Below are 15,549 nucleotides of genomic sequence, written 5' to 3' on the forward strand. Positions count from 1 at the left end.
ACTTGCAGCTGGACTGTGAGGGAGAGGAGTAAGAAAGGGCCAAGGTCCATAATGCAGGACACAATCATGTTTGTAAACAAGAGAAGATGGGAATTTCGGAATTGGTGATTTTGACAGCAATTTGACGTTCCCATAGTTTCCCGATTGCAGGAAATTGTAAGGACAAGACTAAAGGGATTATATTCTTAGAATGAGACACAATGACCTCCAACACAATAAATTTACAGCTTAGAATACAAAGAGGGAAATTTAAATTAGCACCAATAATACATACTCCCTTTCCAATCAAAATTAGAGACATCCAGAAAGAGATAAAGAAATTACAAAATTATAATCAAGTGAAAAACAATTTTGCTTCATAAATTCTTTGTTGATAGCATCCTGATACCAGGCTGAACATCCCCCAGTGGAGCATTAAAAATACACGTCAGTTTCTACCCACTCCTCTAGCAAATCTTTTCCAGTTTCATAACTTGTATAAACCAGCTGTTTAACTAACCAACTAACTAGCCTGATGTTTGCCCTGAACTTGCCTTGTAAACTCTTGAATATGTGCATCAGCATGTGCTAAAGCTATTATTTAGTTGTGGCTCAGTTGTCAGTCCTCTTAACTTTAAGTCAAACCAATGTCTTATCTATCTTTCCATTCAAAGATGATGATCCCATAGCATTATCTCAAAGGACTCCTGTGTTAACTCCAGTCTCCTGTTTCATATTTATTGATCGATCAATATTACACAAAAACAGCACTTTCCAAGTCACTACACTTCCCAAGCATATCAGCTTCAAAGTATGTTGGGTCCAGTGGTTATGCAAGACACAATATAAATGCATTATGTATAAATGTATAAATATATTTCATTTTATTCCAGAATTACGTTCCCTAACTCCCAAGGTATCTTAAAGTACCTTTCTTTCATACAATCTCCACTGAGTCATTTGCTTTTTCACCGTGGAAGCTAGGAGTATGTTTAAAACAATGGTTGACAGATTTCTAAGTACCAAGGACATAAAGGAATATAGTGCTAGCATGGAGAAAAGGTACTTAAATAGATGATCAGCCACAATAACACAGAATAGTGGAGCAGGCTCAATGGGCTGAACAGCCAACTCCTGTTCTGATGTTCCTATGCACTAAAAGGCCCAAGATAATACTTTTAAACTTTTGGCTGGTCCTTCTGACAGCTCAGGCATCAACTTCACTATTTTAACTACTTTTAGTTTAAATGTTGCCACCAAAACAATACAATCATCATCATTACAGGGAGGTGATGGTCAAGTGGCATTATTGCTGGACTATTAATCCAGAGACCCTGGTAATGTTCTGGAACCTGGGTTCACAGCCTGCCATGGCAGGAATTTGAATTCAATAAATATTCGATGACCATGAAACTATTGTTGATTGGGAGGAATTGGCTCATTGGGATGGAAACTGCCATTCTTACCTGGTCTGGCCTATATGTGACTCCAGACACAATGACATGTTTGACAGTGAACTGCACTCTGGGCAATTGGTAATAATGGATAATAAATGCTGGCTTGGTCAGCAATACCCAAATCCCGTGAACGAATAAAAGAAAAGCAACCTTGAATGCTTGCTACCATTATTAATGGAGATACGCTTTGTCATCCATTTCATTGATATTTGCCCCCTGTGCTTTTCTTTCCTTTCCACTTTCACAGATGTACAAGTTCCTAGCTCTCAATTTTGGAAAAAAAAAAATGGTACAAGGCCAAAACATCAATCGTCTGTTCTCACCAAAAATGTAACTGACTTAGTATTTCCAAATTTTTGTCTTTAATTACACACCAGATTTGGTCTGATTTTCTTTATATTGAAGCAGTGACTCACAGTGCATATATTCTCAATTCTTAAGTTGAGCAACAAGTTTATGAAATCATTAACTTTCTATATTTGCACATTTGTTAACTTATTAGAACATCATTTCTACTTGCTGTTCAGATAACAGTAACGGTTCCTACAATCACAGCTGTGTTCCTCTGGGCAGATGACACTGTCTCAACTACTTACACTTAATATCAATGACTTGGATGAATTAACCAAATGTCTGGTGGCTAAATTTGTTGACAACACAAGACAGGAAAGTAAGCTGATAAGTGGACAAAAGGGGCTGCAAACAGATATAGACAGGTTAAGCAAGTGGACAAAAATTTAGCAGATAGAGCCATACAGCATGGAAACAGACCCTTCGGTCCAATTCATCCATACCGACCAAGTTTCCCAAACTAAACTATTTCACTTTCCTGTATCTGGCCAATATCCCTCTAAACCTTTCCTATTCATATATGTATCCAAATGCCTTTTAAATGTTGTAACTGTACCTACATCTACCACCTCCTCTGGCAATCCATTCCACATATGAACCACCACGTGAAAAAGTTGCCCTTCAGGTCCCTTTTAAATCTTTCTCCTCACCTTAAAAATATGCCCCCTAGTTTTGACCTCCCCGAGTCTAGGGATAAAGACCTTTGCTATTCACCTTATCTATGCTCCTCATGACTTTATAATCCTCTATTAGGTCATCCCTCAACCTCCTACGCGCCAATAAAAAAAGCCTATCCAGTCTATCCTTATAATTCAAATCCTCCAGTTCCAGCAACATCCTGATAAATCTTTTATTGAACCCTCTCCAATTTAATAGTATTCTTCCTGTAGCAGGGCGAATAGAATCATACACAGTACTCCAACAGTGGCCTCACCAACGTCCTGTACAACCTCAACATGATGTCCTAACTGCTATACTCAATGGTTTGAGTAGCGAAGCCAAGCATGTTAAACACCTTCTTAACCACGCTGTCTACCAGTAAGGCAACTTTCAAAGAACTACTTACCTGAACCCCATCTAACTGAACCCCTAGGTCTCTGTGTTCGACAACACTACCCAGGGCCTTACATTCAAGTGTGTAAGTCCTGCCCTTGTTTGTCTTACCAAAATGCAATACCTCATTTATCCAAACTAACTCCATTTGCCACTCCTCAGCCCATTGGCCCAATTGATCAAGACCACTCTGTAATCTCAGATAACATTCTTCACTGTCGACGACACTACTAATTTTGGTGTCATCTGCAAACTTACTAACCATAAATTCTCATCAAAATAGTTCATATAAACAAAAAACAAAAGCAGACCCAGCACCGATCACTTTGGAACACCACTGGTCACAGGCTTCCAGTCCAAAAAAACACAACCCACCACCACCAACTTCTGCTTCCTACCGACAAGCCAATTTTGCACCCAATTGGCAACCTCTCTCTGAATCCCATGTTATCTAATTTTACTAATTAGTATACTGCACGGAACCTCGTCAAAGGCTTTGCTAAAGTCCGTGTAGATGAAGAATATAATGTGAGGAATATGAACTTGGTCAAGAAGAACTAAAAAGCAGCATATTATTTAAATAAAATAAAATAGATTTAAACAAAATTTAGTAACTAGGTGCAGCAGGTGATTAAAGAGTTAAATTAAATGTTGGGATTTGCTGCAAGAGGAATGGAACACAAAAGTATGCCTGGTTTGTTCCTGATCTACAGGACATTGGTGAAACTATATCTTGAGAATGATACGCAGTTTTGGTCTCCTTATTTAAAGGATGAATGTAGATCTGTTGGAAGAAGTTCAGAAAAGGTTTACTCAGTTGATCCCTCGGATCACAACATTACCTTTTGGGTAAATTCCAGGCCTGATTCCATGAAATTTAGAAGAATACAGCGTGATCTTATTGAAACATAAATCCTGAGGGAACTTAACAGTGTAAATGCTGCAAGGTCATTTCCAACCGTGAAACAGACTGATACGGAGGAACACAGTTTATAAATAGGCAGTCTCCCATTTAAGATGGGGATAAGGAGCAATCTTTTCTTTCAGAGGACGGTAAGTATGAGGAACTCTCTTCTTCAGACTATGTCATGGAATAGGATCATTGAACATCTTTAAGGCAGAGACAGATTGATTCTTACTAACAAGGGAGTTCAAGAGTATGGGAATAGGCAGGAAAATGGAGTTAGGTCAACATTTAGATCAGCCATGGTCTAATCGAATGGCAGAGCAATGTCAAAGGCAAAATTGTCTCCTCCTATCCCTATTGTGTATATTTCTGTGCTCCTTCCTGTATTTGAAGATGGATAGGAGGTCAACATCAAATATTTATCAATCACTCCAATATTTTGGACTAGCTATGTAGACATGACTAAACTGCACTATTGAGTGGACCAAGTAATGCATTCTATTAAATATATTTGCTAAGGGAAACACTAATCTCTACAAACATAACTAAAATAAATGCAAAGTACTCTGGCCACTGGAGGCATGAAATAAAAACAGAAAGAGCTGGAGAAACTCAGCAACCGTGGAGAGAGAAACAGACTTAACATTATCTACTTCTTTGGAACTGAAGGAGGCTGAAAAATTGTGATTCACATTCTGTTGACAGAGTGTGAGGAGGAGTGAGTGGAACACAGACAGTGTACAAAATAAGACAAAGAGAGCGCTAGTAGCTGGAGAGGGAAAATATAGATACAAAACAGATGTTATGATGTGTCTGAACAGTAGAAAAAAAAACAACTATATCCATCATTGACGTTATCCTGTAGCATTCATCTCCAATTCAGAAGATCATGTTCTCAAGACTTAGCCTACATGACTGCTTCTAAATCTTCAGTGCAGTGCAATGTTGTCAAGAGGCAGTGGATGTGAGTCATTACTTGGAGAAAATCACAGAAGTTGTCCTGACCTACTTATATTCCTCAAAGATCCTACATAAAAAGAATATAACCGATCACTTTATCATACGTGAAACTGATAGCCTCATTTACCTGCTTAATTAACAGTAACAAATTGTGTGAAATTAACGGAGTAACAAAGTAAAGAAATAACTTGCGGCGTGTGGACGTTCCTTTAGTAACGCACAATAATCATTGCTTCTGCAAACTTGTTAAGCACAGAGCAAAATAAAAACTGGAATAAAAAGGGGTGAATGGTGAAGGAGGGGTGCAGGTGAACAGATGGGCGAATGCACCATCGGCGGGGGTTAGAGCGGAGATGTGTACGACAGTAGTACAACCTCCCATACCTGAGTCTATACAGAACCACAGCCACTATAATCAAGAGCAAGAGGCCAATCCTCCTCACATGCTCTCTTCGCACTGCAATGATCTGCATGGACCTCGATCCTTTCTGTGCGAGTAGCTTCAACATTACAGCCCGCAGTGGCGCTGCTCCAGCGGTGACACTGACCGTCCCAACACCGCTTCCACAACCTCCCGCATGCGCACTAGCGCCACTTCCTACTGGCCGCTCACGTCATCCCACCACGCCTGATTGGTTGTCCATCCTTCCACTCCCATTGGTTAATGGTTTCCTTCTCTCCCATTGGCTGCGTGCTTCCCGTGTCCCTTTCTGATTGATCTCCACAACTTCCCCTCTCATTGGCCACACGCCCCCCAAACTCCTCCTTGATTGGCTTTCTATGCCCACGGTCTCTTCATTCTCTCCACTCCCATTGGCTAGCTGTTCGCCTTATTCGTCTCTGATTAGCTAATCCCTCGCGCCTAGCCCATTGGCGGTTCGTTTCCGCCATCTCCATTGGTTAACCTCACACCATGCGCCTATACCATTGGTCCTTAGGTGTCTGGTCCGTCCCCTCACCGGAGGCGCCCTCTTCATTGGTGGAGGCTGGGGATAGCATTATCTGATTGGATACCGGCCACGTCAATTATAATCAGGGAGCATGGGACTTGGAAAATATTTCATAGTTGGGGGAGTTGTGGACATAGGTTAAAATGAGACCCAGAGAGAAATGAGTGGAGGGGTGGGGTTATAGGAGAATGTTAGCAAATGAGCAGAGTGGGAGTGTGAAGGAAAAAAGAGGGAGTTATTTCATCCTTTCCAATTTATTATTCATACCTAATCCCCCCCTGGATTGCTCATCCATCTCAGAGGGTAGGTAAGGGTAAAATTGTTGGAGGAGGGAAGGTTAATACGGTGCTTAGGAAGACATTAAGGACATTTGCCATCTTCAGACATAGCATAGATTATAAGAGTAGGGAGCTTACCATGGAAACAAAAACAGAAATTGCTGGAAAAACTCAGCAGGTCTGGCAGCATCTGTGGAAAGAAAGCAGAGTTAATGTTTCAAGTCCCAGTGACCCTTCTTCAGAACTGGATTACTCTGTGAAGTTCTGGTCTCTGCACGATAGGAAGGATGTGATTGCACTGGGAGGGTGTGCAGAGGAAATTCACCAGGGCCTTTCCTGGGTTGGAGCATTTTAGCTATGAAGAGAGGTTGGACAAGCTTGAGTTGTTTTCTTTGGAGTAGAGAAGGTTGAGGGTGGTACTGATTGAGATGCATAAGATTATGAGGGGTATGGACAGAGTGGATAGGAAGTAGCTATTCCCCTTAGTTCAAGGTTCAAAAATGAGGGGAAATAATTTTAAGGTGAAAGGCAGGACGTTTAGGAGGCATTTGAGGAAAACGGTTTGCACCCAGATGGTGGTGGGAATCTGGAATAAACTGCTTGGAAGAGCAGTAGAGGTTGAAACCTCACAACCTTCAAAAAGTAAGTGGATGAGTACTTGAAATGTGATTGCATTCAAGGATATGGGCCATGTGCTGGAAAATAAGTTTAGTGTAAACAGGTCAGCGCGGACATGATGGACCAAAGGGCCTTTTCCGTGCTGTATGTCACTTTGTGACTTTCTATGACTGTGAGCGCAGATGATGTCTGTGTAAGGAGGACACGTGAAAGAGTGAGAATGCAGTGGACAAAGGAGGTATGGTGCCACAAGAAGGAACAAATGAGGATAAAATGTGGGGACAGAAGGTAGTGTGGTGGACCTATGAGGTTCTCAGCTCTGCCAACATTTTGACTGGTCTCTCATGATGTGGAGAGTGCAATGTTTCTATCTGACCTCATATGCTGTGTCTGGAGGGAACTATCAGTGAGCATCTATGTAGAACTGCTCTTTGAAGAGACAAATATACAAAAGCATAATTGCAAATCACACCGAATTTTGCACATGTTCACAAGTTTAAGGTTTGGCAACAGGTTCATAGTTTTGGTGGAGCTCTGCATTTTATGGAGGACATGAAAAAATATTGTTTCGTTGATAAGGTAAGTAGTAAGTACATTAGTTGAATGGGAACTGGTGGATATACTGTACTCAAATTTCTACACCACATCAAAGGTTATTGTGGAAAATAAAAACTAATGATGTGGGGTTGACATATTAGCTGGCAAACAGGAAACTGATTAAGCATAAATGGGCCTTCTTCAGGTTGGCATGATGCAATGAGTGATGGGCCACAGGGATCAATGCCAGGATCTCCATTGTTGACAATTCATATGACTAATTTGAATGGAGGGACCAAAGGTATTATTGCCAAATTTGCTGATGACACAAACATGGGTAAGAGAGTAGGTTGTGAAGAAGATGTGACTACAAAAACACCTAGATGAATTGAGTTGGCAAAGATCTAGCGAATGAAGGATAATGTGGAAAAATGTGAAATTGTCCACATTGACAGGAAGAATAAAGAAGAAACATTTTATCTAAATGCTGAGAAAATGCAGAGATACATAGGAATCAGGATGCTATGCTGCATCAATCTAAAATGGCTAGAATGCAGGCACAGCAATTAGTCAGGAAAGCTATAGTTTTATGTCACCACACAAAAGTAAGGAGGTTGTGCTTCAGTTATGCAGGGTATTGGTGAAACCTTGTCTGGAGTACTCTATTATTGGTCACCTTATTTAAGGAAGGATGTAAATACACATACCTAGAATGCACAGGTTATCTTATGTAGCAATGTTGGACAAGCTAGGCTTGTATCTGCTGACATTTAAACAAGTAAGAGGGAACTTGAAACATATAAAATCCAGATGGCTTTTGACAGGGTAGCTGTTTCCTCTTGTTGGAGAATCTAAAACTGGAGGCCACTGCTTAAGAATAAGGGGTAACCCACTTAAAACTATGGTGAATTGACCTTTTCCTCTTACAGATGGTTAGTGATTTTTTTGGAACTTTCTGCTTCCACTGTCTTATGAGAAAGAATGTTTTTGAATGTTTTTCATGAGGAGTGAATAGATTCTTGGTAAGCAAGGTGGTGAAAGATTATCAGGAGTAGAAGGAGCTGGAAATGGTTACAATCAGATCAGCCATGAAATTATGAAATATTGTAGTGGGCTTGAAAGACTGAATGACCTACTCCAGCTACATGCTTATATAAGAGGTTCTGTATTCTGTTTTACCATTAGTCGACCGGAACAAAATGTGTTAATTATATCGCATTGGTAGAAATAGAATAATTATTAAGATGGAGGAAAGCAGCTAGGTGAAAAGCATTGCAATTCTTTATTTAGTCACAAATACTAAAGCTTTTCCAATTGCCAGTCCAATTATTTCATACCTTTTTGGGCTCATAGTATGTCAAAGTTGTCAGGTTTGCCAAATAATAACATTTCAGAGGTAGCCCATTGGCTTTCAAGCTCTTTCAGAGAACATGATGAGATGATTTTAAATGCAAGTTATCACACTTTGACTATTTATAATGCAAGGTTGGGAGAGCAAGCTTTACATTTCAGTGCTTTAGTGCATTCTAATATTTTCCTAGTAATACTACCACTTATACTTTGATGTGCAGCTAAACCTATTCTGGACGGGTAAAATTTTTCCAAGATGGTGGCGCAGAGTAGCAGAGTGTGCCCGAGTCCTGAGCCTTGGGCTTGTCTGCTTCTGTCTGCCTTTTCTCTCTCTTTCTTTCTTTTACTTTTGCTCTTTTCTTTATTTTCTTTTCTGACGGCATCGGACCCCTTCCCGGGTAGGCAGCAGTGGCAGGAGCGGGTTCCTTTGTTGAAATGGCAGTCCAGGAGACGGCAGTGGCAACTACATAATTCAGAACGAGGCACTGGCTGCTTTGGCGTGTTATTTTTATTCATTCACAGGATGAGGGTGTCGCTGGCTAGGCAGCATTTATTGCCCATCCCTAATTGCCCAGAGGGCAGTTAAGAGTCAACCACATTGCTGTGGGTCTGGAGTCACATGTAGGCCAGACCAGGTAAGGATGGCAGTTTCCTTCCCTAAAGGACATTAGTGAACCAGATGGGTTTTTCCAACAATCGACAATGGATTCATGGTCATCATTAGACTCTTAATTCCAGATATTTATTGATTTCAAGTTCCACAGTCTGCCATGGTGGGATTCAAACCTGGGTCCCCAGAACATTATCTGGGTCTCTGGATTAACAGTCCAGTGATTATACCACTAGGCCATCGCCTCCCCGTAGAAATGCTGCTCTAATCGTCTTTCCAAATTACAACTTCTTGTTCCGTCAGTGAATTTCTGCTTTTTATTTGAAGTGTGTCTGGTGGGCCCATCATCTGGTTTGAACCCAGTCGGTATGCGGCAGCTCCAGCAGACTCATGGTGGCAACACCGATGGAGGCATGAAAGTGCCAAAGCATGGCAACATGGTTCCAGTTGCAGTGGGTGTGGCTGCACACCATGGCTGGGCGCAGGTGCCTGACGGCAAAGGCAGTGACGTTCTGGCTGTGTGTGACTTGCTGGAACTGAGGGCCGCTGAGTGTTTGCAGACTGAGGGATGGACTTTATGGCTTTGTTTTTCTGGCAGTGAGGACTCATGGCAGAGGCGGGGAAGTGATCTGGATGTTTCCTTTACTTTTGGCTGTTTCTTTTATTTCTGCTTCTGTTTTTAATCCTGTCTTTTGTATACTAAGATGGCGCTGGAGAAAGGCGACTTTGTACACTTGTCACTGTACTCCTGTATTCCCTTGCTCAAGTATACATGACAGTAAAATCTAAATCTAGTGGATGTAGGAATGCTGCTCTAATCGTCTTTCCAAATTACAACTTTTTTTGTCAGTGAATTTCTGCTTTTTATTTCCAGTGTGTCTGGGAGTCCCTCAGAATTAGGATTGAGATTGCTCAAAGTATGTGGAGCCTTTTAATGTCAGCAGAATATTGCAGAACAGCAACCACTGTTCTGGCTGACCACGAAACCCTCCTAACTCTTACTGGCTGCAAAAAAGATTTACAAGGATGTTACCAAGACTGGAAGGTTTGATTTATAAGGAGAGACTGGATAGGCTAGGACTTTTTTTTCCCCTGGAATGTTGGAGGCAGTGGAGTGACTTTATAGATGTTTATAAAATCATGATGAGCCTAGATATGATGAATAGCCAAGGTCTTTTCCCTAGGGTAGGGGAGTCCAAAACTAGAGGGTATAGGTTTAAGCGAGAGGGCAAAGATTTGAAAGGGACAGGAGGAGCATTTTTTTTTTCACACAAGAGGGTCGTAAGTATATGTAACAAGCTGCCAGAGGAAGTGGTAGAGGTGGGTACAATTAGAACAATTAAAAGACATTTAGACAGGTATATGGATAGGAAAGATTTAGAGGGATATGGGCCACGACAAGCAAATGGGACTAGTTCAGTTTAGGAAGCCTGGTTGGCATGGACGATGTACACTGAAGAGCCTTGTTTCAATGCTGTACACCTCTCTGACTCTACGGCTTCCTATATAACATGTGCTGGATCAGTGTCACACCAACAGCCGGCAACTTGTATAACAATCACACTGCATGTGTTTCAATTAAATGGGGAGGTGATAGCCTACTGGTATTATTGCTAGATGTTATTCCAAAGATCCAGGTCATGTTCTGAGACCTGGGTTCGAATTCTGCCAGAGCAGATAGTGGAATGAGTTCAATAAAAGCCATCTGCAGTTAAGAGTCTAATGATTTGCATGAATCCATTGTCGATTATAAGGAAAAACCCATCTAGTTCACTAATGTTGTAGCAAAGTTGGATAGAGTGCTTGTGAATTGAGAAGTAGGAAGTTAGAATTTGGTGTTTGTAAAATGTTAGAGGGAAAGCAGTGCATGGTCCCTTTAAAAGATTATGTGCTTTTTCTGTGCTTAGAGATGTAAAATGGATGCCAGTAAACAGCAACTTGAAGACTTACAGGTGCACAGAGAGCTCTTGAATTGAGACATTTACATCAAAAGGCTGTACAGTTAGCAGGCCAAGCAGCAGTTTTGTTTTGCCACTAAGAGAACAAGTTTTGAATTTTGATAATCAATTTGAACCAGGCACTTAGATACCAAACACCAATTAAATTTAAACTTGACGGTCTTGACAACGTAGGACTAATCCTATTGTAAGAAATTGATATGTCATCAAGGGTATAAAAGAAGAGGGCAGTTGGCCAAAGAGGTGAGAGTTAACAGCCATCTGCCAGAGTTAACAGCTGTCAACTCTCAAGAGTTGCTAGCTTTCACGGTTTTCTCTAAGTTTTAGAGAAAGCACCATCAAAATCAAAAGTACCAACGGCACAACTAGTTAATATTCCTGATAGAAGAATCGATGGAGAAGTTGTTTCTGACAGAACATTCATAGAATCATAACAGCGTGGAAGTAGGCCATTCGGCCCATCAACTCAACACCGATCCTCCAAAGAGCATCCCACCCAGACCCACCCCTTATCATATCCCTGCATGCCCACCCTAGACACTATGAGCAATTTAGCATAGCCAATCCACTTCACCTGCACATCTTTGGACTGTGGGAGGAAACCCACGCAGACATGGGGAGAGTTTGCAAACTCCACATAGACAGCCATCTGAGGCTGGAATTGAACCCGGGCGCTGTGAGGCAGCAGTGCTAATCACTGAGCTACCGTGCCACCCAATGAAGGCAGAGAGCATTCTGGAAGATACGTAATCTAGCTGTAATTTTGAGAGACTAATATTTTTAATTATTTTATATAAGTGGGAGTTGTATTTATTGGAACAGCATACCAATAGAATCTTGTTTTATTCAGGAATAGTTGGTAGTTAGAAAGAATTTATTCAGTTTTCTAATTATTTAGTTAATTTGTTCATTGTTAGAGTTAGATAAATAACTTGTTACTTGTTGATTGTAAAGTGAGTGTCAGGGCTTTATTTTATTTAACTACTTGAAGTTGCTGAAAGGCAGGTTACTCCACTTTTCACACTCCTTTTACACATTATAGGGTGAGGTGCTCCTCTTTGGACGTTTCGGTTTTAGTTCTCGGACTGGGCCGACCTCCATTTTATAACCATGTCCTTTAGGGAAGGAAACTGCTATGCTTACCTAGTCTGGCCTACATGTGACTCCAGACTCGCAGCAGTATGGTTGACTCTTAACTGCCATCTGGGTAATTAGGGATGGGTAAAAAATGCTGGCCTAGCCAGTGACGCCCTCATCCTGTGAATGAATTATAAGAAATGGCTACGTCTGAAAGTCGAAGGAAACCAGTACTGAGTGAAGGGGAAATATGGTCACTCATATGGCCACTACGGTGAGTTAGGGGACTCATTCATTTTCAGTTTAGCTGCTTGGTCACAGTCAGTCAGACACTTGGTTTTACCAGAGTCCTTGGACCAGTGTCTTTGCAATCTGGGAATTGGGCCACAGTCAGTCCTGTAGGTCAAGGGCAACAGTCTGGAGATCACAGGTCATTTGGGGTTTTCCTATTAAGTTGGTTCTGGGATTTTGGGTATTAATTGTCAGGGGTGTTATTAATGCCTGTCCATGGAGAAAATGGGAAGTTTTAGGTCTGGGTCTGAGGTTCTTTGGACTGAGTCAATCAGGGAATGATGTTCATGAAAAGGATAATTCAAAATGGAAGGATGAGATTTCATAAAGCACAGGTGGGAATTGGAAGGTGTGGTTGTGAGATGTTGGGTTCTCACAAGTCACAAACATACTGACCTTAACATGAGGAAATTGTATGGCCGATAATGGCATGCCATTTGTAAAGCCGGTAGCTAGGCTTAAATCTGGAATATTAACCGTGTTAGAAAGGGGCTGAACAGACATGGGGATGCTGAAAGGTCATCAAGAACATTGGGTACAGTAACACAAAAGGGAACATTAAGAATGCAGGTGATTGACATTTGTCTTGTGGAGCCAGCAATAGGGTCACTGATGAGGATATGAAGTTCAAATCTTGCAATGTTTGCACTAAAGTCAACTGTGCAATGAGAGAAAATGGCTGCCACCACATACAGAGTGGGCAGTGTAAGTTCATCTTTTTTTCCCTTCAGATGCACAGTATAATTCTTTATATGAGAGGCTGTTTAGGTGCAACTGCATTAGTCACGCAGTCAATGATAGTGTAATGTCACCAATGTCATCAAATTGGATTTCATTGAAAGATCATTCTCTTGGCAACAACTAAAATTAAAGTTATAGCCTCAAGCAATCAATTAGATACTTTGAACTGATTAGATTCCTTTCATGTCAGATATGCAAAGCTGTGAGACACAAAATTAGAAGTCTAACTTGGATTTGACTTTTCTGCATAGCTTTTCATATCGGATTCTGGAATACATGCTTTGGAGTTGCTGCATCCTCAATAATTAAGTGTCATGGTTTGTGAAGTTCAAGGATGGCTGTTTTTGAAGGGGCTACTATTACACTGGATTATTGCCTGAATTTCATTCTTCTCTTGTAGCCTTAGCACTTTGGATCTCCAACATACATCTGGAAAAGGTTACATAGCCCAGATCTCCCTTCAAGGCATGACATTGGACTCTTTGCAAAGCTTTCACAGCCACTGTCTTGGAGCATAATGTTGCTTCATTGAGAGTTCAGGAGTACTCTTACTGATGTGCTATTCTACTCTGATATTCCCCACGGATCATCCACTCTTACAGTTGAGGTGGAACTTGTGCTTGGAGGATTCCTTGTAACATTAGACTTGTGCAGGATTTGGCATCATGAACAGAGAGGACATGGAGGAGAAGGGCATCTCTCAAATGTGCTAAGAAGCTACTGGGAGACTTGCATGTGGGACCTCCTCCATATGGGTGCCTGCTGGCACCAGTCTGTTCTCTTAAGAGGAAATGACTCCTTCAATGATGACAAAGTTCTAGTTTTTCACCTTACCATTGTTGGTGAGCACCTATGGCTGGGCTGATGGAGTGCAGATCCATGCACATATCCGATAGACATTATACTGAACATAGGTCTCCATGGTGGTAGCCAACCTGTCCATGCTGCATGTCGGAGCTAGCTAGCTGTGCTGATAACATTAGTGAACTCCTCCATCCTTTGATGCAGTGTACTGATTGCACTTCGAACAGTACAGCACAGGACAGGCCCTACGGCCCACCATGTTGTGCCGCACTTTTACCCTAAACCTAAGGTCTATCTAACCTCCACCCCTACCTTATACTATCATCCATATGCCTATTTAATAGCCGCTTTAATGCCCCTAATGAGGCTGACTCCACTACCCTCTCTGGCAATGCATTCCACGCTCCTACCACTCTCTGAGTAAAGAACCTACCTCTGACGTCTCCCCTATATCTACCTCCACTCACTTTAAAACTATGCCCCCTCGTAATAGCTACCTTCACCCTAGGAAAAAGTCTCTGGCTGTCCACTCTATCTATACTTCTGATCATTTTGTACACCTCTATCAAGTCACCTCTCATCCTTTGTCATTCTAAAGAGCAAAGCCCTCCATTCCAGGCAACATCCTGGTAAATCTCCTCTGCACCTTTTTCCAACGCTTCCACATCTTTCCTGTAATGAGGCGACCAGAACTGGACACAATACTCCAGATGTGGCCAAACCAGGCTTTTGTATAGCTGGAGCATAATTTCATGGCTCTTGAACTCAATCCCTCTATTAATGAAAGCTAACACACCATACACCTTCTTAACAACTCTATCCACCTGGGTGGCAGCTTTCAGGGAACTGTGGACATGAACCCCAAGATCTCTTTGCTCCTCCACACTGCCAAGAATCTTTCCGTTAACCCTGTAGTCAGCTTTCAAATTTGTCCTTCCAAAATGAATCACCTGACACTTTTCAGGGTTAAACTCCATCTGCCACTTCTCAGCCCAGCTCTGCATCCTATCAATGTCCCTTTGTAACCTAGAACAGCCCTCTGCACTATGCACAACTTGACCCACCTTCGTATCATCCACGAATTTACTAATCCACCCTTCCACTCCTTCATCCAAATTATTTACAAAAATCACAAATAGAAGAGGACCCAGAACAGATCCCTGTGGTACACCACTCGTAACTGAGCACCATGTTGAATATTTTCCCCTTTGTCTTCTAAGGGTCAGCCAATTCTGAATCCAAATTAACACCCAACTTAAATGTAGAAAAGCTCCAACCTGGTCTTTTCAGGATTCAGATATTCCCAATCCTGTGCTGGGAGGTTAGGATGGACAGAAAAATTGTGAGGAAGCAAAATTGAGATGACTTCCCATCGCATCTTTGGGCAATGAGGGCAGGCAGCCATGAACATAATTGATCATAGAATCCCTACAGTGTGGAAACAGGCCTACACCAACCCTCAGAGCATCCCACGCAGACCCATCCCCCTACAACCCACCTAATCTACACATCCCTGAACATTATGGGCAATTAATCCACCTACCCTGCATGTGATAAACCTACCTGATGTTCCTGAGTTTCTCTGTGCATTTTGATAAAGTAAAACTGAAATTGTCTATTGCCTGGGA

At 41.6% G+C, this 15,549-nt stretch overlaps 1 protein-coding gene across 1 annotated transcript in view; it reads right to left on the bottom strand.

Annotated features, from left to right (window-relative positions):
* Positions 1-5,302, bottom strand: part of LOC109931428 (beta-galactosidase-1-like protein 2) — a 68,766-nt gene extending 63,464 nt beyond the window's left edge. The window contains exon 1 of the mRNA XM_020530720.2: positions 5,092-5,302. Within this exon, the coding sequence (XP_020386309.2) occupies positions 5,092-5,216 (125 nt within the window). The 5' untranslated portion in view covers positions 5,217-5,302. The remainder of the gene's footprint in view (positions 1-5,091) is intronic.
* Positions 5,303-15,549: the final 10,247 nt, after the last annotated feature.

Source organism: Rhincodon typus, chromosome 32, assembly GCF_021869965.1.
Source record: "Rhincodon typus isolate 14 chromosome 32, sRhiTyp1.1, whole genome shotgun sequence".
NCBI classification, from domain to species: domain Eukaryota; kingdom Metazoa; phylum Chordata; class Chondrichthyes; order Orectolobiformes; family Rhincodontidae; genus Rhincodon; species Rhincodon typus.